This window comes from Electrophorus electricus, chromosome 9, assembly GCF_041902795.1.
Source record: "Electrophorus electricus isolate QZ-2024a chromosome 9, ASM4190279v1, whole genome shotgun sequence".
Lineage (NCBI taxonomy): Eukaryota > Metazoa > Chordata > Actinopteri > Gymnotiformes > Gymnotidae > Electrophorus > Electrophorus electricus.
In genome coordinates, this window is record NC_137505.1 from 9,190,703 (window position 1) to 9,218,458 (window position 27,756).

Consider the following 27,756-nt stretch of genomic DNA (forward strand, 5'->3'; position numbering starts at 1 on the left):
GGTTCACTCCTAACATCTGCAAATTAAAATACAAGTTGGTTATTTCTCAAAAAGGACTGAAGCTCTTCCTCCGTCAGTGAAGCACCCTGGTAGTGTTCTCATATGTGGCGATGGAAGTGACGTCCATGTAAATAGGTGTTTAATCACTGCCATGTGCTACTTGGAAAAGAAATTAATCTTTTAGTATGAACAATGTTGGGGATAAAGAATGGGGACTTGTACATCTCCAATAGCGATTAGAAGACAATAACTGACACTAGGACACCTCATCTAAATATGTTGACTTGACAAGTATAGTATTATTCATGTTATACATCTATGGGTTAAAAATATGGAAAAAGTGTTTTAACAAGAACGCCAGAGGGGGCATTTACTATTTTGTGGAGAATAAAAAATGGCTCATTTTAATGTGTTAAAATTTTTTAAATTCTTTTACAGAGAGGGAAGGGTGAAAGGACTGAGAAAGAAGGTTAGCACCTGCCAACCGGTGCTGGGAGTAGGCCTCACTCACCTGTCATGCACAAGAGACCTGCAGTCCCAGGGCACAGTAAAGGCTAATTTACTCCCTACATATAAAAGCTTGTAAAACTTGTTTCTGTTAGAGTGCTCCTAGACTGAGGTACCTACATTCCCAAGTCTGAAAGGTGAGATTCTACCTGTGCACGTAGAAAATCAGGTAGGCTGTTTTTGTCCTGCTCTTCAGGATGGCTGGCTCAGTGCTTCTTGATACTTTTAAGTCACTGAATGACAACCAGCTCTGTCCTTCTCCCTCAGCTGTGTCACTGATATAGTGGCCTGTCGGAGTAGTCGGTGGTCCTTAGTCATTTAATAGTTTCTACTGCACGTGTATAAATAATGTCAGATTACTCACCATGGTCCATGCTGTCACCTAAATGAGAAACCACCGCCTGGAGTCTGTAGGTGCCAGTGGGTGCACATTCCTGCAACAAACAAATACATCTTTTTTTTCATACGATTAACTGAAAACGCATCACGGATCGAACGCCATCTCTGTATTAACAGGCCTCTTTCATTCTCTCTCATTCTGTCTCTGTGTCTCTCTCAGCCTGTATCTCTCTTCTTTTTGGTCTCTCTCTCTCCTCACCGGTAGGCTTACTTGCTGTCCTCTAGCTCCCTGTCCTTCTCCTCTCTCATTTACTACTGATGGGTTAAAAGAACTTAGTCATTATGGCAGATACTAATACACAGCCATATTATCACTCCACTGTAAGAAAATGGCACAGCTCTACCTGGCTGGGGACTGGAGTTTTCCCCCAGTTTATCATTTTGCATTTCTTGCGGTTTGTCCTGGGTTCCCGCTGCTCCACTGAGGACAAACCACAAAGCCATTCAGTCGGCATTTTGTAGCTAAATGGGAATGGGTGGACAGAGAAGTATGTGGGCACGGGTTGATGGTACGAGCTCACCTCGACTGCTGCCTGAGAGAAGCCACCCCAGGAAGGGCAGAGAGATCCAGCTCGGACGGGACGTCCATCACGTCTGAGAGCTTTTGGCCCAGCATGTCAAACCGCTTAAGGTGGAGGACGAAAATACTGTTCCAAGAGGAAAAGTGACTTAAGGACTGGAAGTGTGTGTGAGTGGAGGAGGGTGTGTGTGTTGGACTGGTTTAAAACTCATTCTTTAAGGTCATCTACGTCAGACGAGACTCACCGTGGCAGTGTGAAAAACTCCACCTCTTCAGTTGCCTCGCAGCCTGCTTCACACTCACAAAAACGCTCCAGTAGTGTTGGCTGAAAAAAGAAAGAGACCCTTTCATTGAGAGTGATAAAATCAAAATGGTAGCATGTCATAACTGTATTCTCTCCTTTACAACAGGGTAATGAAGCCTTATCCAAAGAGGGTGTGTGAGGTGACCGACCTTAAAGTAAGTGTGTAGGCTGTCGGTCGTAGCAGGGCTCAGATTTACAGAGAGGTGGTTGTAGACATCCACTCTGCAGCTCTGCTTTCCACAGCTTTCACAAAATGGAGAACAGAAATGTTACAACATTTGCACAGAAATAATCTCCTGCATCCCTTATACAGTGTGTGAGTTATCACATGCTAATTTGCTCAGTTTTACAAGTAGATAACATCTTATCTAATGTGAAGCATCAGAGCAGAAAACATTTAGAATGCTCAGTCCATGTCTGTTGTTTTCCCAAACTCACACACACTCTGAGATTTGAAAGCTATGTAATGAATACAAGCTGAACTTGTGAGCATTTTAAATGTTCATATTTAAGTTATGTATGTTATGAAACTTTCATGAATACTTTAAACAGAGATGTCCGGAGAAAGCGCCTACTCTCGGTGAGAAAATGTACTTTAAACAAACACGTTAAGACTGGTTAAGACCAGTCCATTAACACAAAGGAGATATGCAACAGTGATACCTAATTACCTGGTACATGTGAGCACAGACTTGATATGAAACTCAAAGTTTGCCACAGGGCAGATGTAAGAGAAGAAAGAGGCCCTGAGTCTCTCTCCCTCCTCTTTCAGCTGCAGTAAGCAGAGCATCAGGAACTCATGAGCATCCTGTGGAGGACAGCACAGGAGAACATCAGAGGAGGATTTGCTCCTGGACTTCAACAGCAGCACGGTGAGAAAACAAAGGTGGCCGTGTGCAGTTCCTGCAGGGTACTGCGTGAGGTTCTGATGTGTTCTGAATGGCTGAGGGGGCCATTTAGCTGGACCTGTTCATAGTCCTCTTCGAATGCAGGGCAGCGGGCTGAAACACACTCAAGCAGGGCTCCCAGGAGCTGCACCTTCTGCTTTGTGCTGCGAGTGGTGAGCTGGGCCTGCTGCAGATCTGAAAAACATCTACACACAGCAACAGGGAGACCAAGTGGTTTATATCTCTGAGCATCACAGCACCTCCTTAAGCACTCATGATTAAACAGTTCATTTAGACCCATGTGAAGCCTCTGGTTCTGAACGGGTACCTGAGCATCTGGCAACTAGAAGGATCCGTCAAGCAGGATGACTGAGCTCTGATGGGTCTCCAGAAGCAGGAGATACTCAGTAGGCACTGCAGAGTGGCGTTCATATAGCAGCTGTTCCCAATGTTGGGAAACCTAACAGGTCATCCATGTTAAAAATAGATTTAGTGCACAAGCTCTGAAACATCCAGGCCACTACATGTCAGTATAATGGCTGTTTCATAATGTGAAGAAGAACTGCTAAATGACTTACTGCTCATTTAATTACAATATGTTTGTATTTGTATAGGAGAAAAAGACTGAGCTTCACCTGTGTAAACTGTAAAATCATCTACTCTTAATAGGCTGTGTAGTAAAACGCGGTGTGTATTCTCGTCTTTACCCGAGCTGCCGAATGTTGAGGTGTTCGACAGCGGAATGGATGGGGGTGTGGCCTTGGCCCTCACCCTGACCAATCTGACGCATCCTTTTACTCCTGAGGACGTGCAGCAGCTGTCGCAATAAATTCCGCGGCTGAACACGAGTGTCTGCCTGCATCAGAACAGCCGGAAACCTGAGAGACAGAAAAGAAGGGAGAGATGAATACAGAGTGGCCAGTTATGCACAAAATGTTCACATAACAACCCTTAGACAGATAAAGGTGTGAAGAATGAAAAATACAATGATGTTTTTTCTCGTTTTATGCCCTAAGGAAGTTACAATGGCAGTGCCATTGGGTAACCACCATGCCACACTTTTCTCTGCCACGAAGATGAATTTTGATAATGTACCCACCTCTCAATGCGCACGGAGTCCACATCTTTATCTGCAGCCTCTGTATAGAGAACAGAAACTTGGAGTAAATGTCCTTAACCAAAAACAGACTATGCATTTGAACAACATGATCAAATCTGCTGAGCTCTAACCAGGAACAATCACTGCTGTAGTCCTGAGCGACTCATATGAGGAGGAGGAGGAGGAGGAGGAGGCTTGACCAGGAAGGCACGACTGGGTAGAAGAGGCATTGTGGGATATGTCCACAGGTGAAAAGGAAGAAGCAGTACTGAAGATCAGGGACCCCTCAGAGGAAGAGGGGCAAGAAGTGGAGGTGGTCACATTCGCGGCGTGACCGTCTAATGCCACGCAGGAGTCAGACACTTTGGAGGATGAGATTATGTGTCTCCACCAACTTCTATTCGTTTTCTCCTTCTTCTTCTTCTGTAGAAAAGCATTGTAGAAACGTATTGATTTGTATATGCAGTATTATCGCGACTTAGCGATATCTCGGTATTCTTACAAGAATCTCATTTTGATTTAAAAAAAACAAAACAAAACTTTTTAATCATCTGCATTTGCGCTATTTTTTTTTTTACAGGAAAATGCTAATTAGTTACGCACTGTAACGGCCCGAGTGCCGCTGGTCAAGGAACAGGACGTACAGACTCGCTCCACGGAGACGTTTATTAAGGATTATTAACATACGATACAGACACCGGCACTCACGTATAACACAAACTGTGACCGTGACAATGATCAACGACTGACAATAAGGCACACACTAACAAGGGTTTAAATACATACAAACATGACAAGAGTAAACCGATGCAGGTGTGTGCTGAACAACATAGCCAAGGTTACGCACGAGACAGTCAACGAAGAACTCCCAGTGCACGCGGCGGGCCATACCACGTGACCAGTGGAAGCGTTCCGTGACATGCACAATAAATCTTAATCCTTTTCAGATTATCGTATTTAAAATCGTTCCCAAAGTGTAGGAAAAAACATACATACCTTCATACACGAGCAAACACAGCCCATCCTGTTCGAATCTGTGATCTACTCGATTAGAGAATTAAGTAAAATATCAAATATGGTTTTTACAGGTCCTTTAACTGATATTCGCGATACAGCGCACCTCATTGTTTTGTTTTAAAACGGAGTTTTGACTCTTAGATGTTCTGAATATGTATTATTTTGTCATTACTGATGCAAGTTCTCAGTTCTCATACGTTGTCACCCTCTTGAAAATAAATATTATTTACGTGTGTGTGTGTAAGCGTTTCAAACGTTAAGATTCTTTAACTTCCGCAGTATAGTTTGGTAAATTCAGGTAGCGTAATGTTTTTTCCTAAAATCCTCACTGTCTCGCCCTGTGGTAAGGAGAAATGTTCCAAATATGACAGGTTACGTTTTATCATAGATAACTGGCTACAAATTTACATTTGCGCCCTAATTTCTCTAGACATACATCTATAAGCATTGTTACTTTAAGACGCAATTAGTCTTGCGCTCTGGCAAACGTGTGCACCTGTAAATAATTACAATTATTTTAATGTACAACTTATTTTATTGTATAACCACACTGTAAATAGAATCCATAAGAATGTATTCAAAGCCAGAGTTGTAACGTTCAGTTATTTTTACAGGTAGCGGATTACTGTGCTTCTACTATCTCTTAGCAACAAGTGATTTTTTTTTCTTCAGTATGACATGTGGGATAGTTTAGGGAACCTGATTTTTTTGTTAGATAAATATGTGTGGGTTATGACCGTTAAAAAGACCTGAACAAAAAAAATGTTTGGATTTTTATTCGCTGTCACCTTTCATCACGGGCAACATAAAAAATCACACTACTTCAATATCGCTAACATGTTACTGGCATGCAAATAAGACACCTGAGCACAGAGAGAAACCCAGTGTTATGATTACAGTTGACATTGGAACTAGCTAGATAGCTCATATTAAGACACTTCTTTGGAGAACACGTGCTAAAGTGTTTTCCCCACAATCTATATGCATAATTTATTTGCCAACTGTGACCAGAGAGAGAACATAGCTTACTCACAGCCTAGGACTTGAATGGATTTTGATGAGGACTGCATATGTCTGGGATCAATTCAAACACGTCATGACGATGATATAAAACCTGATGAAACAAGCTTGACAAGCAGCAGTTCCGTTTTTCCGTGAAAGTATCAAGCACAGATGAAGACGTTTCTATGGTTATCTCGGTTTTATAAATATTAGCCTATAGAGTTGGGCTTAGTACGTGAATAAAAGATGGAATTAAACATGCATAAATTACGGTGTCCTGGAAAACCCATCGTGCTGCAAATACACAAAGCATATTCATCAAAGTGGTAACACACTTTAGAAATGCGGTGCAAATTTAGAAAACGCATACAACTTCAGGAACAAATCCTGTCACAACACAACGGAAGTGCTGTTTCCGGAGGACACGGAAAGGGGTGGACTTCTATGAGATTAGCGTGAAGTCTATTGGAAGTAGTGACAACTGAGTAAAAAGGGTTGGTTTTTTTTCCAGTTACCACGGTGTTATCAAGGGTAGGTATGTGATACAGAATGGAAGACCGACTTATTCATGCTCTGCATTCTTGCATATTTATTTATACATAAGGCAGCCTTAAAAACATGGGATGGAAATCCCATTTAACACAATATGCACTGTTTTACAGTCAGAGTGAAATAAGTAACATTCTCCTTTTAATATATATATTTTAAATGTTAAAATTCTTAACTATGTCAGTTAAGCTGCCAAAAATGCCCCTTTTGAAATTTGTATTTCTAATGTCACAAGAACACTTTATTTACCTATCTCTGCCTATTCAGCCTATAGAGGTTTAGCACACCCACTTAAATTGCCTTTCTCAGGCATTTCAGCTCTGAGTACCTTTTGAATGAAGCACAATACAGGGCAGCCAATCATAAAGGAGCTCATTTATCTTACATCCGTCTTAAAGGTGCAGTAGCAACAGGTGTCTGTTGAATTCCAAGCAATATCTATAGAGGTTGGAAATTGGTTGTGTAAAAAAAAAAAAAAAAAACAGGCTGAAAACGAGTCGTTTCCGCTCTGTGAATTGGGAGAAAGGGACAGTGTGTGGAAGCCCAACCCCAGTCATATAGGTTTGCTTCTAACAGTACCATTACCATCACCCACTCTGGTGCACTAGTTTGAGTGTATTAGAACTAGTAGCAATGCTGAAGCATTACATGTATCTATAACAAATATTCTGACCATGATGAAGTGATAGGTTTGTTAAGGCAAACTGTGTATGCAATACATGTTGCTTAGGTCACTTGCTCTAATTGTACACAACTGTAAATCTACACAACTGTACATTAGTTAAAGTCTACACAGTGTCAGTCATGTGAAGTACAACTGAAAGTTCCCCTGTTGTATTCTTCCAACAATCAAGTTCTGCGTAAGTGGGGGCAAAATAATATGAGCTTCACATCAAAGAACATTTTAAACAAATGGACTGTATGTACATCTTTTTTCTAATGTTACAATTGGAGTCTAAAGTTATATCTCTTATCAGTGGAGGATGCACTTGCTCAAACCTTTCCTTTAGATTCCTTTTGTACACACTACAGACTGTGACCTCGAGATGCTTGAATGAATGTTGAACATTCACTTGTGTATGAGTGCCGACTGTTAGCTAATGCATCATGATGAGCCTATCCTTTTTGAGTTACTTACTGAGATCATTCTCATAGCAAGTTCATTAGACCTTGTGTACTCGATGTAGTGCGGTGAGCAGTTTCAATCTTAGTTACAATCTTAGTTATCAAAGACTCACTCCACCGACCAAAGCCTCTTCTCTTAGACAACATGACAAAACCATCGCAGCTTGAGAGCAAAAATCGAGCCTCGTAAGAGGTGTTATGTTCCATAGGCAGATTGACATCTTAATGCGATACACATGAACTCAATTTTCTTTGCATACATGTACATTACACTTGTAATGTTTCTGATATTGCTTCTATCCTGAATAGCTCAGTCAGTAGAGCATCAGACTTTTAATCTGAGGTCCCTGTTCAAGTGAAAATATTGTTCTTTGCCACTAAAGTGTGCTTGAGAAGTTTCTTGAAATACCTCTAGATCAACCTCAGTCAAGGGACAGGACCCTGTTTCCTTGAGCCTTGCCAATTAAACTGACATTTCACATCCGTTTCCCCCAGCTGTGATGCTGTGCATTGGCTGTCATCCCAGGTTAGGCTAGCTAGTTCTGCTGGCAAGCTTGAAATATCAAAATCCTTCCTACTTAAAAAAAAATCAACACTTCTGGGCCTATCATTTTTGAGTTAATTACTGAGATCATTCTCACAGCAAGTTCATTACACCTTGTTCACTTACTGTAGTTCGGTGAGCAATTTCTATATTGGATGAGAGAAGGAGCAGACTTGTTCAAGTCACAGAATCCATTTACACTTAAAAAACAGGAGCTTGTCAGTGGAGGGTGTACTTGCTCACACCTTTCTTTTCGATTCCTGTTGCATAAGGGAATAAGGGACAAGGTAAGCAATATTTAATTACATCTACTTGAAAATGCATATTTAATTGCATTGTTAGTATTTATGGAAAACAAGTGTTAGGATTGCTCTGCTGCATGTGCAGACTTTCTCACTCTAGCAACTGTGGATTCCATCTCCTCAATCAGTTGGCCCATATCATGTTCACAGGAACCATATTCCATCTTTATAAAAGAATTCAGTTTCACCTCCAACTATGAAGAGAAACAGTGTTAAGCAATATTTAATTACATCTACTTGAAATCCATAGTTCATAGCATTGTGAGAATTTATGGAAAACAAGCGTTAGGATTGCTCTGCTCCACTGCAGACTTTCTCACTTTAGCAAACATGGCTTCCAGGTCCTCAATACATTTATCCCTCTCATTGAAATTCATATCTTTAGGTTCCAACCTGTAGATATGAGTAGAAATATTGTTGAACAGTATTTAAATACATTTAATTGAAATATGACTTTAATTACATTTTGATACATTTGTAATTTATAATTTGTATTGGACTGGAAAGGAAACAAATACAATTTTTATCGCATAGCCGTTATCACATAGCCTGCAGGCCTAATGATGTAAAAATGTGCCCCCAAACATCAAATGTTCAACAGAAATAAACAGAACCTGACACACTAAGGTACCGTAGACCCATTCAAATTGTGGCTATTGGAATAATAAATTCCAATGCGCTCAGTCATTTTAGCTAGTGTTGATTTTGATTCTCGCCACAATTATACTAATAATCAGTGTTACAACTCAGCATGCAAAGTCACCGAACAGTCGACTGTTAATTCTATAGTAAGGAGAATGTAAAACAAACAAACAAAAAACCCACCAACAGTATTTTTTTTTCCTGTAACTGACAAAGATTGCATATGCTAAATGTATGTGTCCTAAATATATTCTAAATACATTTACATTAGTGTTTTTAATTAATTTCTCGAACATTTGTTGAAATGCATTTGTAATTTATATTCAGAGACATTCAGTGTACTTAAGTACAAGCATTCAATTTAAAGGAGCATCACTGTTCACCATAGCCGTTTTTCCATTTTTTGGTGGCTTTTGTCCCTCTGCCTCAGTTTGGCTTTAAATCATTTGTCTTGGTTCTACTTTACTTACTATGGCTGATTCAGTTCCCTCAGTAGTCAAGTAATTCTTCATTAAATACTTTCTTCTAGTATCTGTTTAAAAAGTAACAGAAAATGTCTTATTAGCGTTGTATAGATACTTAGAACACTTCTACGTAGATCTCTCTCTCTCAGACACACACACACACAGTTCATCCAAGTGGTGGCTGTGGTCAGAACTTACCCTTAAAGAAGTCATCCTCTGAGGTCGTGTTCCTTCTCTTAACACCCTTCCGACAGCAGCAAGTGAACAATAGCACAAGCTGCGTGAATATTCTGGCAGGGATCTTGTCTTTTCGTTTTTCTTTTTCCCATATTTACCAAATGTGCTTTTCCTTTTGGTCCAATCTTCCTAGGATAATTTTCTCTCAAATTACATGGAGTGACTGACATGTTCTAAACTGCCTGTTATACCTTTACCCAGGGATGTTCTATAGCATTAAGCTCTGGGGGACTGTGAAGGCCAGGGAAACATTGAAAATTTGCTGTCTTGATACTGGAACAAATCCGTGATTATACAACCCTTGCGGCAGGGTTTCTTGTCTTGTTGAAAGTGTCCTTCTGCCATAGTTTAAGCAGCTGCATGAAGGGATGCACTTGGTCACCAATACATAGGTAAGCCCTTCTGTTCAAACATCTACTGATTTCAGAGGACCCATGGTGTGCCTTCAGACATGTTAGTTGGAGCAACAGCATTGTATCTGGCTGCAATTTGCTTGACCGTGCGCCACTTGATCATCAGAATGATTCTTGATGTCATCCTCTTCTGATCACTTTCAAAATATTGGTCCTGGCTAGTCTGTTCCATGCCTCGTTCGCAGTTCGCTTCGCTCAGACCGCTTGACTTTCCCATTCTAATGTTTACATGGTGTTTTTTGCAATTAGTCAAAACTGACCTTTCATGACCTTCATTATAAACTTTTCTAAGCAGTCATGACCTCACCCTGTCATAATATGTACTATTAGATCTTCCCTGTGTCCAAAGTGATCTCATGGCAGGAATTTTCCAGCCAACCATTTCCAAGTCAAGCCAATTCAAGCAGAAATGCCAATGAGAGCGTTTCTGATTAACTCCTGTCATTGTACTAAGTCGGTAAGAAAGGGTTAGCTACATAAAAATAAAAGTGAATGACTTAAAAGTTTGATCATTTTAACTGAATCTATATTTTATGGAATGGTGTAATTAACCTTCATTATAAACTTTCCTTAGTCGTCATGGCCTGTCCCTGCCAGAATATTTACTATCAAATCTTCCCTGTGTCCAAAGTGGTATCATGGCAGGAATTTTCCCAAGTGTTTACATTAAAGGAATCTGACTATACTGATTACTCTTCGCCAGCTAACAGCAAATAAAAGATGCTGGATTTTGGATTATGTGAGTATATAAACACGTGACTGTGTTTGTGTCAGAGAAGGGAGAGGAGAGGCATTGTCTCCAGCCTCCCGCTGCTTGCCGCTGTTCAGCTTCTCACTCCTGAGATCCTTCTCGCTCTCCTTCTCCCCATTGCGTCCCACTCCGCCAATGCTGCTGCAACTTCAACCGCTGACAAAGTGCACCAGCTCAAAGCGTGGTCTAGAGCCAAATTTGAACACGGGCATCTTCCTCATTGGCTCATCTCCTCAGAGGGGCAACACATGCACAGTTTCAGCTCCTATCGATACCCACGTAGAACCTTATAAAATCAAACTGACAATGACAAGGAAACCATATTTTCAACACCTCCAGCACAAGTAGTAGTTTTTAGCAATGCACTACTTTTAGTGGTTGTTGAGCATCTGGAAAGAATGCAAGTCACCAGGGTAACATCATCAAGAAGCCCTTTTTAGACTTACTTCCATCAGATGAATTCGGCCTCTTTTTTGCTTCAGTATTTGGGACTAATTCGTAGGAGGGCATTTTGCCAACATGAATCCCCTCTGCCATGTCATGCACTCTCTGCATCAGTTGTGGGCCATACCTGCTAGACCAAACATTTACATTCTGAATACTTTGGCTGAAGTTGTTAAAATGTTAGTATAAAAATCAACACTTTTAGCTGTATCTTAATTTCAGGCTGATTTAACAAGTAGATAAGCTAACGTAGTGAGCGGTTGTCTTGGCTTGTCCTAATGGCAGTCAGGGGCCAAAACACTTACTGTAACACTTTATACTTATAACGCACTTTCCTTAACTATTACAGATGCCGTTTAACAATGAGTTCTATTTTTAAAATCTGGAAACAGCAACTCAGCACAGAAGGCGTTAGACCCTACCTGCATGCTAAGAACACATGGTTCACTCAGACCATCGATAGAGACAACAGCTGATCTAAGTCTCTTGCTTCGTAATTTTCAACATGCTTGTTTATGAATAACTTTCGAGCTAACCACTGCTTATCGCTTTCAAAGTTTTGTCAGAATTTATTGATATGAAAGACTCTTGTCATGCTGATAATTGTCTGCTAGGACCAACTGACAATGTTATTGCCCCGACATACGCCCGGTGAGAAAAGCATTGTGGGAATTTCAAATATGGCCTTTGCAATGCTCGGTTTGCCTGCTAGTGCCTGATCTTCGTGCAGGGAACCTCCAGCTTTGGTCACTTTCTATGCAGAATTCGACACGCTTCAAGATTGGTCTAATGGGCCAGTCATTGCTCATCCTCCGCCGCACATGTTCAGTCGACAGAGGGTGGGTTTTCGTCCTGCTCTGTCTCTGTCCCCTTGTCAAATGCGCTAACATTTGCTGAAATTGAATCTTTTTAATTCTATGGCAGGGGTAACTGCCTGCTACGAGCTGCCATAGCTGCAGGTGTTTGGTGACTAGACCAGTCAGCATGCAGGAGTCTGCCTATGTTCAGTTAGAACAGGCATCAGTAAGACAAGACTCGCTGTACTCACTCATTATCTTAATACTGTTCATTAAATTAAGTCAGCGGGTTTATATTGAGTTTACGTCATTTGGTACGACGACTCTACAGTCTTGAATTGATTTCTGCAGTGTAATATGGATATGAATGTTAAAATGTTCTATTACAGAACACGACACCTGTTGCGTTTTATATTGGTAAATCTCTGATATGACCGCTGTAACATAAAGTTGCGGTTATAAGTACGTGAAACATTTTGATCGGCTGAAATGTAGATGTATGTACATGCAATATATTTGTGATTATGTAAATCAAACAGCTATTCTTATTCTTATGGCTAGCTAAATAGATTGCAATTTCGTCGTCTTCAAGGCATGGCATGGTGTTTATTCATTCTTTGGCATACAAAATGACGCCTTTTCACGTTGTGGAACTACAAATATGGCGGCCTTTTTTTCTTTAACGTTTTAATGACGTAAAAGCAGAGTCTCACCGTAAAGTCGGGCAGGAGCATCTGGACTCAATTATTTCTTCGTATCTTCCCCCATCTAGCGGTCAATAACGGGTAGTCTTAAATTGATTTCTATCGCGTAATACTTTGGATATAAATGTTTAAATTTCCTGTTGCAGAACAGACAAAGTATAGTTAACCAGTTCTAACCTTTTGATAAAAACTTGAACTTCAAAGTAGGTGAATCTATTTCCTTAAACCAATCAGATCACAGTTCATTTACATAACATCAATGCTTTGAGTGCTTTAGATATGAGAACATCACAGTGATCTTTCTGCTCACACATCAGTCAGTCTATAATTCTGTATTATGTGTTTCTATAGCTTCCAACTTTCATGAGTTCCTTGAATCTGTGGAGAAAAGTGCAGACCAATGTAGTTTCTTATTTGTGAACATTTATACATTTATTGTAATTTATTTATCATTTAAATTTTTTATTACTTTTAATTTATAGACATAAGGACACAGAAAACAGTTCATATACTGAATGAATTGTTACAAGGTAATATTTTCTAAACTGTGTTTATCATATGTTTTTTATTGCTAAACGTTAATGCAGTGTGTTAATCTGTCACACCGAGGCAGAAGGGGTGAATCTGATATAGCCCTCTTCCATTGTCAACTATTCAGAGTCCTCCAGTGGAGCTCATACAACTAAAGAAACACATACAGAGGTCACTGGAGGTTCTAAGTTACATCTAAAGTGGTCTAGTTGTGACGTTGCAAGGATAAGCAGGATGCGGGGACGAGGCACGATGAAACGCACTTTTATTTTTGCAAACATGCAAAACATACAACAAAGCTCAAACACTATGCACATCTCAAACACCAACACACGTACTATGACACACGAGACATATATACACCCAAGCCGATTACACATAACAGAGAACAGGCGAACGACACGAGAGGGTGTGGCAACACAGACGAACACACACACACCAATATGTTTGAGGAGGGGGGCGGCCCACAACATGACACTAAGTCTGTACACACTGTTCCAACACCACCCTGTAGGGCACCATCTCCATGGAAGTATATTTTTTAAAAGCATGTTGATAACCATATTTATACTGGAACGATTTAATCAAATGTATTGTGTTTTTTGTTCTTCTCTAAGACCTTTCGGACGCCGATATTCAGATTTGAGTCTGAGCAAGTTGCGAAAGCCACTGTGAGGGTTTCTGGGTGCTCTGGAGGAACACCCCGAAGTTGTACACCTGCACCAAGCCTGAGACCCCTCTGCCCCTGACACAATTGCCCAGGAATGCAGGCATGTACCTAGACTATGAGGCTGGGCAGCTGTCTTTCTATTACATACTAACATATCTACATATTTATTGGAAACCTCTGGGAGAAGAAGCTGTATCCCCTCTTTGCACTGCTGGACAGACACACTTATGACACTGTACTCATCAAAAGCAGCACCAGAGATGCACTGAGTCATATCCCACTACAAACCTCTCAGGCCAGCTTGTTTGCACATTTTGTCATAAAACTTAAGATGTCAGTTGTTGCTGTTATATATAAAATTACCAAATTAAAAAATAAATAAATCAAAAAGTACTTGTGGCTAGACGAACACAGTCAATCACATAAACAAGATATAATGTCAGTAATGTTTGCGGCAGGTTTTTCAAATGTGCCCAGACTCATATTAAAAAATTTCCATGTTTCGACAGTTTGAAGGTGGCCATGAAACTAACAGTCTGGTGGAAATTCCACAAGATATCAAACTCCACACTCACACAAGCTAGTCATTCTCCCATTTGGAACAATCCAGACTTTACCATGAACAAAAATATTAAACTTTACATCTGGGATAGAAAAGGGCATTACACACCTTAAACATATTTATCATAAGACTTCTTTCATGTCACGCCCACAACTAGCCCCAAAATACGAATAGAAAGCACCCAGTTCCTACAATACCATCAGCTAAAATCACCTATGTGTTCAAAAATCAATTCCGATACCTACATCCATATCAGAATTTATAAACAAACATTCTTAATACAAAAAACCTATTATCTAAGATATACAAAATAATAGTGAAATCAAAATCTCTACAGTTACCCTCCCATCGAGACAATGGGAAGAAGATTTATTACCAGCCCCCGACGCTGCAGTTTGGATTAAAATGTGTAATAATAATTACCACGTGACAGCAACACTAACCTACAATGCATTCAGTACAAAATAATACAGAGTACATTATACTACACATGGATGTTTAAAATTGGTTTCACAAGCTCAGCAATCTGTACATACTTTACTCAAAACACAGCTGACGATTACATTCACGCACAATGGCAGAGCACACCAATCAAGCAATTTTGGCAAGTCGTCATCACCAACATATACCATGCTTTAAATAACCATATCCATCCAACACCATCTTTATGTCTCCTAGGAGACATATCATCAACCAATATGACAGGATACTATGTATAACATTATTATATTGATATAATAAAAATATTATTGCAAAAAAACAGCAAACAAAAAAAAACATACTCATGAACTGGAAAACAAAAAATAATGTTAGTGTCACCCAATAGAAAAATCTATTGATAGACTATATATCTATAGAATAATTCTCAGAATTAATCAATAACAGAACCAATAATCTAGACTGGACACCTTTGATCAAATCCATACAGAGCGAATCAATAAACGATAAATATCACACTCTAATCCAACATACATGTACTCGCACATAACCACATATATATATATATATATATATATATATATATATATATATATATATATATATATATATATATATATATATACACATACATACACACACGCACATCATTCCTGTAATGGTGCAGATGGCGAATGCTTAAAAATATTCTATATACATTTTGCGTTTGTTCATCTGTCTGTCTTATTTTTTATATATATATACATACATACACACACGCACATCATTCCTGTAATGGTGCAGATGGCGAATGCTTAAAAATATTCTATATACATTTTGCGTTTGTTCATCTGTCTGTCTTATTTTTAATAATAAAGCTCTAAAGGTCCTCTGATGGGGGGTAATACATTTATATATTTATTTCTCCAGATTTCTATCTCTGAGAGAAATAAAAAAGTCCTTTTACAAATTGCACCTCGTTGTGGACCTCGGCTAGGTTTACATTCCAAGTGATTATTTTAGAATTCAAGGGGAGGAGCTGCAGGAGTTGGAAGAATTAATTAGGAAAAAAGAAGTTATCAGAGCAATAGAGGAATTAAACATACGCAAGACTCCAGGAGCCGATGGTTTACCTGCTGAATTTCATAAGGTTTGCGTTAGTGAAATTGCTGATCTTCTAGCTGATGTTTTAATGAAGCATTAGATGGGGGGCAATTGCATGATTCATTTTATCATAGTGTGATATCATTAATATATAAAAAAGGAGATCCTTGTAAGTTGGATAATTGGAGACAGGTTAACCCTATTGAACTTGGAGTACAAAATTTGTGCAAAAATAATTGTTAATAGGATGTCAGAAATATTGAATGCTATCATAGAGTTGGAACAGATATGTGCGATAAGAGGAAGATACATGTGGGATAGTTTAAGAGTAATAAGGAGTTTGGTTACTGAAGGGTCTGAGAGGGATTTTAATATAATAGTAAAGGATCAGAAAAAGGCCTTAGATTATATTTCTAGAGACTACTTATGGTGTACATTGGAACAGTATGGTTTTCCAGAGAGGTTTGTAAATATTATTAAATTATTGTATAGTAAATCAAAAGTACAAATTAATGTTAATGGTGTGTTAACTGAAGATTTTGAAATACATAGAGGGGTTAAACAAGGGATGCCCATTGAGTGCTGCATTATATGTCATCGCTATTAGCCACTATTATATAAAATTAAAAATGATCAGCAATTACAAGGTGTTCAAATGTTAGTTATGGAAAGATGGAAAATATCTGCGTACGCAGATGATGTGACGCCTTATGTCAAGAATCAAAATGAGTTTCATATAGTTAAGAGACACTTTGAAATGTATGAAGTTGTGGCTGGAGCGAAATTAAATGAAAGTAAAAGTGAAGGGGTATGGAAAGGAGATGGGCAACCTGTACCAACAGATGTAGAAATAAAAAATGAAATTAAAATTTTAGGTTTGATGGTAGTAAATGGTAGATGTAGCGGGAGAAGAAGGAGTGTGAAATTAAACTAGAATTGGGAAAATGGAGGGTGTCAAACTATAAGACTAGAATACAGGAGGTTAAGACCTTTGTTTTGTCGAAATTGTTGTTTTTGGCTACGGTTTTCCCTCCGGATGAGAAATGTATTAAAAGGTTGAATAAAATGTGTGTTTGTTTTATTTGGGGAAATAACAGAGAAGTGACAAAACGGGAAATTATGTACAAGTCGAAAGATAAAGGCGGATTAGGGGGAGTTGAGTTAGCTCGGAAATTAGAAAATGCCTTTTGCAAAAATGTAACGAAAGCTATATTTTGGAAAGCAATTTGGGTAGGAGATGTAAATCAGTGGAAAGAAAAGAGGGCAAGTCAAGGAAACATGCTCTTATTTTAAATTACTATATGGAGATTTTTTGTTTAAATATAGGCAGCTTAATATTGATTGGAATAAGTCCCCAAATAAAATGATAGATAAAACAATACAAGACTGTGATTTTGGGGGAATGTCAATTATAAGGGTCTGACAGTGACAGAATGTGAAACCTGTGTTAAAAATGTGCAGTCTAAAAGTATCTCGGAAAATGTTCGAGATACTGCATGGCTTATATCTGTTGGAAGACTGCCTGTACGGTGTATTGTCAAATGGAGTTGTTTTGTTACAACAAAGGAATGTCCGATGTATAATTGCATAGCCGATGAAACGATAGAACATTTATTACTGCAGTGCACAAGGACTATTGAAATTTGGAAGAAAATTAAACGTATTGGGATTAAATGGGATCGTAACAGGAAAAGTATTAGGTATGGAGTTTTTAATGAGCATTTGACTGAGAATGTGAAGGACCTTTGTTGGATGATTGTTTGTGTGACAAATTCGAAGATTTGGAAAACACGATGTAAGATGATTATTGAGCAATGTATAATACCTGCAGAAATAGTTTTTAAACAGATTGTGTGTGAGTTAAAAAGGTTGAAGACGTTTGATATGAGAGGAAAAATTCCCTGGACTCTTTTGGACATATAAATGGATGATGTATACCTAATTTTCAGATGTAAATTGTGTTGTTAATTATTAATGTATAGAGTGAAGGTAGTCTGTTCCCTCTGGTAGATATTGTTTGTGAGGTTTTTGTGATGGAGTGTTTGTATTGAATTGAATTGAATTTTCTTAATAAAGTCAATTTAAAAATGGAGAAAGGCGGTCCTAGAAGCATTATTTATTTACGTGAGTTTCGAACGAGAGACTGGGATCCATAACTCCAAGATCTTTAACTGTTAGAGAAGATGTGATTGGGAGACCATTGAGGTTCATTGAGTAATTAGAGAGTGGAGACCTAGCTGACTCTGGGCTTAATAGAAACACCTCTGAATGTCTCTGAATGTTAGAAATTAATTAAAAATACTAATGTCAATGTATTTATAACGCATGCATTTAGGACGTAATTTTTTCAATCACAACAAAATATGTTGTTGTATTTTTTTGCATTATGCTTACTACAGAATTAACAGTCAACTGTTCAGTGACTTTGCATGTAGAGTTGTAACACTGCTTATTACAAGAACTGTGGCTAGAATCAAAATCAACGCTAGTGTCGTTCCTAAATCCCCAATCAGCTAGTCGTAAAGTTAACATTCAAATAGAAAATAAAGATGCAGACTTCAGAATTAGTTAAAGAGAATAGCTGAGAGAATAGAATAAATTATCCGTTACTACCCCTGTCTTTTATCATCCCTCCATCCCTCCATCCCATGCTATTATTTGCTTTTCTATTTTGTTCTGGTATCTTCTTATCTCTTTTAAAAAAAAACATTGGCCAAAAGACTAACTAAAACACTGACATACTTAGGACCTTTAATATTTTTTTTAAAATATAACATTAAAAGGAGAATGTTACTTATTTCACCCTGACTGTCCACTTATATATCTGTTTTGAGTATGATTTTCCTTGTTTAAGTGAAAACAGTAACAAATGTAGCATGTCACCCATAAAGGACATATCTCTCACTGAATAAAAACTTGTATGCTTCAACAGTGTACAGTGGGAGAAATGGCGATCACCTTTAAAATGATTTCTTACTGTAGGCCTATTATAAACAACATGGAGGAAATAAAAAAAAAAATACTTGAGTTAGACAGTGGACACAGGTTGCTAATAAATCAAGTAAATGAAACTGGATGGACTGCTTAATTATGTAACAACACAACATTTATGGCGACGAAGATGTTTCACACATATACACTCTTACGTGATGCTAACCTCAATAGCCATATTTCACATTGATACTGTAAACACTATAGATGAACCTAAACCTCACATTCTCGTCACGTTGAGAAGCTTTTTGAAAGTTTGATCATGATCAAAGATCATGATCTTTGTTTTCTAAGTGTGTTTCCAAATTGCCTTTGACTGCTGTATGCCTAATTGCAGCATTTAGCACCTCATTTCGTCTCTAATTTTTGACATGTACTCTTGACATAAGTCTTGCATAAATGGAAAGTCCATCAGCCCCCGTTTAAAAATGGTGAGCTTTTACTGTCATGTTAATAACATCACGCACACGCACACATAATGCTTCGACTGTCCTACACTTTAAATATCTTTTGCACATTATGGAGGGTGAGCATAGTTACCAGTTCCCTTCATGCAAAAGGGTTGTCTTAGGTTACTGTAAAGTCTAATGCACATTTGGAATTATTAAAAGTAGTTTATAATCAATACGAAATTTTACTGGGAGCCAAAGTAAAGTAGCTAAGATATGATTGATGTGATCAAATTTTCTAGCTCTATTAAGAACTATGGCTGCTGCATTTTGAACTCGCTAGGCACTTTAGGCACTTAATAGCACAGCTAGATAGTAAGGGATTACAGTAGTCCAATATTGAAGTAATAAATGCATGGACTACCTTTTCTGCGTTATGTGTGGAGAGCATGTTCCTAATCTTTGAAATGTTTCTAAGGTGGAGAAAGGGGGTCCTAGAAACATTATTTATTTACGTGAGCTTCGAACGAGAGACTGGGATCCATAACTCCAAGATCTTTAACTGTTAGAGAAGATGTGATTTGGAAACCATTGAGGTTCATTGAGTAATTAGAGAGTGGAGACCTAGCTGACTCTGGGGCCTAATAGAAACACCTCTGAATGTCTCTGAATGTTAGAAATTAATTAAAAATACTAATGTCAATGTATTTACACGCATGTATTTAGGACGTAATTTTTTCAATCACAACAAAATATGTTGTTGTATTTTTTGCATTATGCTTACTACAGAATTAACAGTCAACTGTTCAGTGACTTTGCATGTAGAGTTGTAACACTGCTTATTACTAGAACTGTGGCTAGAATCAAAATCAACGCTAGTGTCGTTCCTAAACCCCAATCAGATAGTCGTAAAGTTAACATTCAAATAGAAAATAAAGATGCAGACTTCAGAATTAGTTAAAGAGAATAGCTGAGAGAATAGAATAAATTATCCGTTACTACCCGTCTTTTATCATCCCTCCATCCCTCCATCCCATGCCATCTTCCTCTATTATTTGCTTTTCTATTTTGTTCTGGTATCTCCTTATCTCTTTTTAAAAAAACATTGGCCAAAAGCAGCTGCATCATTACCTGGTTTGGGAACTGCACCACCTTTGACCGCAAGACCCTCCAAAGAATAGTGAGAACAGCTGAGAAGATCATTGAGGTCTCTCTCCCTCCATCACCAACATCTACCTAACACGCTGCATCCGGAAAGCCACCAACATTGTGAAAGACCCCACACACCCCTCACATGAACTGTTCACCCTTTTGCCATCTGGAAGAAAGTACCGCAGCATCCAGTCCCGCACCTCCAGACTGTGCAACAGCTTCTTCCCAGAAGCCATTAGACTCCTGAACTCTGGCTAACTCCAATTCCAATTCAGATTCCAAAATGGGCACTTTTATACATGCTTATAGACAGTCACTCACACTCACACACACACACACACACACACACACGTACATACATACATACATACATACATATCTATACACACACTCACACATTGTTTTGCATTGGACTAGTGCTGAAGTCAAACGTCACACAAATAAACTATGCACTCCTGTTGCAGTCTTGCACATTATCCTACTTGCTGCTAGAGTACTGTACTAAACCAGCACTGTACTCTGAACTGTTCTGGCTGCTACTGGTGACTGCTATGTTCAGGGTAGAATATCACTGAATGCTATGCACAACTCGCTTTACATATGCCCAGTACTGTGTACTGGACTAAATTGCACTGTCTACTCATTTTCTATTTTGTATTTGTCCTGTCCTATATTTATTATTGTTTATTTAATGTTTATTTAATGACATTTTGCAGTTTATTGGACTGTTTGCACTTGTGTAGCATGTTGTCTGTTGCACTGTTGTTTTCAGGTTGCACCATGGTCCTGGAGGAACATTGTCTCGTTTTTGTTGTGTACTTGTATATAGCTGAAATGACAATAAAACCTCTTGAACTTGAACTTCAACTTAAAGTCCCTCCAGACAGGCCAAGCCCTACAGCCTTGTACTGGGCCGCAGGATCAAGCAGCGCCTGTGGGAAGCGCTCTTCTGTCTGACTCTGCGAGAGGAAGTGAAGCCTGATGGACAGTTCGACGTGACTGAGAGCTTCTCTACTCCAATTTTCAACAGCTTCGTGCCGCACTTTGAAGTGGACATGAGTGGAGAACCCATGCCTGAACAGCCTAAGAAGAAAAGCCGAAGACACTGACTTTATTATTACTATTGTGATTGTTATTGTCATCCTTGTTTGCAATATTACTATTATTCTTATTATTATTGTGATTGTTGTTATTAACTTTTTATATTCTATATGTAGAGTTTCTGTATTGTTTAAAATTGGTTTAAGCTTTTCTTAATTTTAAATTTAGTCAATCAGTCTGTCCCTTGTAAAATAATTGTGTAATAGTTCATGAGATGTCACTGTAATAACATTTTAAAATTATTTTGCATTATAATAAATTTACTGTAAATAACAATAACTTTAAATGTTTAAGGTGTGGCATCTTAAATAAATTGATAGAATTGTACTTTTTTCTAACGTTACAATTCGAGTCTTAATTTACATCTCTTATCAGTGGAAGATGCACTTGCTCACACCTTTCCTTTAGATTCCTTTTGTACACGCTACAGACTGTGACCATGAGATGCTTGAATGAAAATTGAACATTCACCCTTGTGTATGAGTGCCGAATGTTAGCTAATGCATCATGATGAGCCTATCCTTGTTGAGTTACTTACTGAGATCATTCTCATAGCAAGTTCATTGCACCTTGTGTACTTGTTGTAGTGCAGTGAGCAGTTTCAATCTTAGTTACAATCTTAGTTATCAAAGACTCATTCCACCCAACCACAATACAACAGAGAGCTGTTTTGCATGTCAGTGCATCTTCACCTTGAGCCACAAAGTTAAATAGCTTTTAGGCCTGGTTCAGGCTTCAGTTCTTACTTCACAGTATTCTCACTGCTGAGCTGAGTATAGAATTCATTTTGTGAAAATAAACGTTTTCCCTCAGAATAGGGAGACATATCTAGAGTTGTGGGGCACAGCAGAACCACTTCAAACTGGCAGTGTTTGAGTGCTGTCATATGGCAGATTAGGTCTAGTGGAGCTCATTTGATGGTGCAGATAAGAAATTTGGGTAACATTACTGAAGGGCACTGTTCAGAGTGCTAGATGACTCCCACATAAGCCCTTAATGACAATTGACATAAACATACTTGAACATTTATAAATGCTTATGCCAACAAGCATCAGCTGACATTAAAAGCTGCTTTTGACATCTTTGATATCAAGTTAACATAACTAAATCAAGTGGCACATTTTTGGTAAGATTAGGAGATGTAATAACGCTAGGTGGGGAGAAATTACATCACACATTATAACAACTGACTTTGCAGTTATGTGTTTGTTTTTTTTAACTAAAATTAAATTAAATTTTAACAAAATGTTTAATTAATAAAATATTTTATTCTTTAATCCTTTAATGAACCATCATGTTCTTCAGGTCAGTGAAGACCTGCCAAAAATACTGCGGGTCATTGTTAATCTGCAGCATCTTGCCACTCATGCGGTTAGCAATGTCCAGGGATCGGGCCCAGAAGGCCCCATTTGTTTTCCTCCACCAGGAAAGCTTTGGCTGGGTAGCTGATCTCCTCACACATGTAGGAGCAAGACACATACAAGCATGTGAGCAGCACGGCCTGCAGCTCCTCCTTGGTGGCCACCTCAGCTGAAATGATGTCGCGGCACAGCATGTAGAGAAAGACCACGGTGCTTGGAATGAGGAAGCTTTTCTCCTGCCATTCTGTCAGTGTCACGTAGCGGTCCACAATGCGCAGCCACTGCACAGGCTCGTCAGCAGTCAGGTCCTTCAGCAGGCAGCAACGCCGGCACAAGAACACACCCAGGCATGTGAGCAGCTCGTTGGTGGAGGACTGCATGAGCAGTCTAGGCATGCTTTCAGTGCTGGCCTGGCCCAGCCTTTCAGGCTTACTCGCAGTGGGGGACTGGGTTAAAGAAACATCACAAAAGACAGTTCACAACTGAAACCGGATTATGAGTGATAACAGTGGGCTCCATTTAAACTCAACCCAACCCAAATTATCCCAGTGATTCCAGACTAGATCTTTTTTTTTGGTACAATCAAAAAGAATTGTGGTACAGCATTAAACAGATTTAGGCCCAGTATTTAAAAATAGCTTCTTTGACACACTTACCATCGCTCGACCCAAGATAAATAGATGGTGTCCTGATAATGGAGGAAGACCCATGGATCATCTGAAGACCCAGTCATCTGAACTGACTGACAGGTAACTTTTTCTCACCATTGTGAGCAGTCTACAGTGCTTCAATCTCCTATGAAAATGAAAACAAGGAGTTAACCAGGATCTCACAAGTGCACAAAGCCATTCTTTTAAAACATAACATGAAAGTGCTAGCTAGCTGCAATGATAGTGTGTGTGTGTGTGTGTGTGTGTGTGTGTGTGTGTGTGTGTGTGTTTGAGAGAGAGTGAGTAATATATCCACTTTACCCTAAGCTGATGCAGCTTTTTCATCAGTCCCTCCATTCTTTGAAAGATTCCATCTACATTTTTTATCATGCGCTGCCGTATCCTTGCTCGTGATTGGCAGGGCCTCGTTTCATGCCTCAGCATCTCCAGGTGTGAACGGCCTTTTGGTGACTGGCAAGGCATCTCTTGCCCTTCTTGCTGTGAGGACAATGATGTCACTTTCTGCTTCTGACTGGCAGCCTCTAAAGGATCCAAGGATCCAAGGATCAACAGTCTTAGTGTCCTGACTGGCAGAACACAAAGGGTGCAAAAAAGTTGGTAAATATCTGAGCCTGCTAAAATTCTATTTATAAAAACACCACCACCACCACCAGAAATATACTGTTTAACTATCATAGTGCAACAATGACTGTGTAACGGAGTGTAACAAGTTCTTACCATCTTGAAGAGCAGCATCAGCCACTTTAGCTTGTCCTCCCACATAACCCTGCCCACCAGTATGCATGTAGGCTTCTGATTGGTCAGTTGGGATAGTAGGTGTGAGAACATTTTCATCATCACTCTGTGAATCTCTCTCTATAGAACCAGACTCTTCTGTTAGGGAGCCATCTAGGGACCAAAGGCATCAGCCATAAGTACCACAGAGAGCAAATCCTATGACATTGTATACAAACAAAAACAAACATGGGCTTACCTAGACGACCGACTTGATTACCATGCAACCGTAGAACCGCAGACCTAGAGGAGATGTCAGGAGTCCAATCATTGTAAGTGCATCTTTGAAATTCTGCCTTCTCTTAACAGCATTACAGCAGCATTAGAAAACTTTCAAAATCCTGAGTACTTACGGAGCTGTTGATCCTTGCTCGGTGGCTTCAATGCCTCCAGAGGCCGAGGAGATGGTCTTTTCTAACAGGTTCTTCCATCTGTGGAAACATCGCTAAAGCCATCAGGTCCCAATTTCTACAATAGCACAATGTTGTTAAAATCATCTGAACATAAATGGCCTGACACCATAAATATTATCACAAAACAGACACAGCAGTGCTGACTGGTTGACCTTGATGAGAAGATGGTGGGTCAGAGAGAGACAAAAAACAAACTCACGTGTTTTTCTCAGAGGAAGTCCCAGCCACCAGCTCGTATATCTGTCTCTCTGATGTACTGATCACATACAAGGCCTTGTTATCTGATAGAGAAGAGCAGGTTGTCAAACAATGTATTCAAACTAACCCAAATGCAATTTGTAACTGGCTTCTTAATTTTTTAAAAATAAAATAAAGACATAGTTATTCCAGACCCATTCATCTATTCTGGCTATTCATAGCTGTAAGAATAACTACAAATATACCTGTAGCCACAGATCTGACAAGAGATGAATCCAAGCGAACAACGGGGCAAAAGGGGGTTTTGAGGTCCGTGTTCCTACCCCAAACCCCACCCAGTGAGCGCGCAGGACATCGCAAGATCAAACGGTCACCTGAACCCCTTTGGAGTAGCACCAACAGGTCTGAGAGAAGCAGAGCATGAATGTCTGAAACACACACACACACACACACACACACACACACACACACAGAGTGAGAATGGACCTGTCAAGTAATCATTTGCAAGAGGAAAAACAAAAATGTGATTTGTTCAGCTGTGATGATCTCTTACCTATAGCTTTATCTTTACTAACTTTCCAAGTCAACGGTCCTTCGTGGATCATTTTCTTAGTGGTCAGGTCCAGATTCTACATAGAAAAAGAATATAGTTAATAATTCATACTCTGGATCAGGTGCTCCAAGACCAGAGAAGCTGTTTGGAAGGCAGATGGTGGATACATAGTAAGGCCGTACCTTGAACTGAGCAGCGACAGGACTGGCCTGCCTCTCCAGAGGGGACAAGTCTAGCCTGCGCTGATAACGGCTGAGCAGTCGCCGGTGCTCCGTCTCCCTGACGACCTCATTGACAGCTCGTAGTATCCCACGGCAGCACGCCTGTGCCCTCACCAATGTCTGCAGGTCTGGAGAACCAGCTGTTGTGGGGGCACATACTAGTGTTAATCCAGGAGAAAGGGTGTGTGTGCTTGCCTCCTTGGTAAGCTGGTATGTGTGTGTATACTGAAGTGTTTTCATGGTTCAATACATTGTATGTGAGTGTTTCTATACATGCCTTCTGTGTGTCTGATGATGTTATCCAGCAGCAAGGGGTATTTGGTTAGTCTCTGCATCTCAGACACTAGAAGGTCCTTTAATTGTAGCCGGCGGCAGTGAGGGCTGGCTTCACATTCCTAACACACACACACACACACACGAATGAGCCAAGGACATCTAAGTCCAAATGTGGATTCTGTTGACTGCAACACCAATTTATACCTAAAACAGCATCACTACAATTTATGTGCTGCAATAAAAGTCAAATATAAAAGACTGGATAGTCTCCAATTCAAAATATGGGTCAACCAATTCACAACCCAGCCCACTAACAAATATGGCAGAAGCTCTAGTGTTTGTAGGTTTGTCCAAAGGCTTTATACCTCTAAAAAGTGTTACCTGTATAAGGTGCGCGAAACACGGGTCTTTGCGTTTATTTTTAATGAGCTCCAGTGCCTGACTCTGCTGACTGCACAGGTGAGACACCTGCTCCTGGAACTCCTCTCCTGCAGCGTCTTCAAACTAACACGCACACGCACAAACACATGAGCTTCTGAAAAGTAAAGTAAAGCAACAAGTATATCCCACACTACACAGAACAACCCCTTCATTTTAGACAGCACCAAAAGATGATGTGAACTAGAAAGGGAGTAACATTAGTCAGCTCTCACTCTAGACACCATGATGTCTCCGATGCCTTGAACTATAGGAGAGTCCCTCAGCCTCTTCATGGACTCACACAGATTCGCTGAAACACAAATGCAACACCACAAAACAGAATCTGTTTAAGCGAGCCAGTGTATATTTGGTTTGTTAGAAAGTTGTGTCAGTGGGCAACAGAACTCTACTTGTGTCATGAAGGCCACTGCAGAAACAACATGTACAGCCTCCAGTCCATACCTGCTGACAGTAATGGCATGGTGCCGATAGCTGATATTGTTCTGTCATTAAATTCCCAGTTTGGGTGGGTTTTACACTTCTTTAATCTTGATTATGATTTAGACACCAAGTAGGCTTCAGAAATGTAGGTTTGAAAACACACTAAGACAAATGGAGCACATTTGGACGCACGCACACACACGCGTACAGAGAGACTGACCATGAAGACTGTAGACCTGGGGCAGGTTGGGGAAGATACAGGAAAGTTCTTTGACGGTCAAAAGGTTCCTCATCTTCTGGAAGAACACCTGATCGAGAACCCTGAGAGTCCGCAGGTGAGATGCTTCCGTTGTGAACAGCTCTGAGGAAGAGGATATAGCAAAGTCACTACAATTTCTTACAAACGTTACACAATTCAGAATTCCACATTTTCATGAGTCAGGATAGAATTACCATATGTGCATAATAAATAGAATACTGTATGTTCAAAAGATTTAGTAGCTATTTAGTTTAAGTTAGATCAGTAAATAATTTTTTTTCATTTTACATGTTAACTGTGTACTGGGAGTTGTCTTTTATAGTCAGTTGCTGTGCACCACATTTGCTGTTTTACCATATATGACAGCCTGCCGTTCGATCTCCCGGGAGCCGAGAGAGGCGAGTGTGTGCGGCTCCACTGTCTCCTGCCAGTTCTGACAGTGGACCGTGTCCTCTTCCAAAGGAGGTGCATCAGGCAACAACGCCAGTGGTGTATCCACACTCCTACAGGAAGGGAAGGAGGCATGGGGAAAGAGAGAAAGAGAG

General features: G+C 39.6%; 1 protein-coding gene and 1 long non-coding RNA gene across 2 annotated transcripts; both read right to left on the reverse strand.

The window, feature by feature from the left end:
• Nucleotides 1-1,879: 1,879 nt before the first annotated feature.
• LOC145659166 (uncharacterized) lies at nt 1,880-4,605 on the reverse strand. The gene is made up of 7 exons (XM_081720311.1): nt 4,564-4,605; nt 3,848-4,139; nt 3,717-3,756; nt 3,325-3,495; nt 2,946-3,077; nt 2,402-2,823; nt 1,880-1,973 (listed from the first exon to the last, which is right to left on the reverse strand). The coding sequence occupies exons 1-6, from the start codon at nt 4,603-4,605 to the stop codon at nt 2,589-2,591; spliced, it is 912 nt and encodes a 303-aa protein (XP_081576437.1). The 3' UTR covers nt 1,880-1,973; nt 2,402-2,588.
• Nucleotides 4,606-26,510: 21,905 nt separating this feature from the next.
• LOC145659249 (uncharacterized) lies at nt 26,511-27,212 on the reverse strand. Its single transcript, XR_014125249.1, has 3 exons — nt 27,173-27,212; nt 26,745-26,821; nt 26,511-26,595 (listed from the first exon to the last, which is right to left on the reverse strand). It is a non-coding gene; the product is annotated as an uncharacterized LOC145659249 (long non-coding RNA).
• Between the last annotated feature and the right edge of the window lie 544 nt (nt 27,213-27,756).

Bases quoted from the DNA above. Each gene is read 5' to 3' on its own strand.
- LOC145659166 (XM_081720311.1), bottom strand. From the start codon at position 4,605: ATGGCCCGCCGCGTGCACTGGGAGTTCTTCGTTGACTGTCTC. The intron at 4,140-4,563 runs GTGCGTAACCTT...GCTTTTCTACAG, and splicing joins AGTTCTTCGTTGACTGTCTC to AAGAAGAAGAAGGAGAAAAC. The intron at 2,824-2,945 runs GTACCCGTTCAG...TGCTGTGTGTAG, and splicing joins TCTAGTTGCCAGATGCTCAG to ATGTTTTTCAGATCTGCAGC.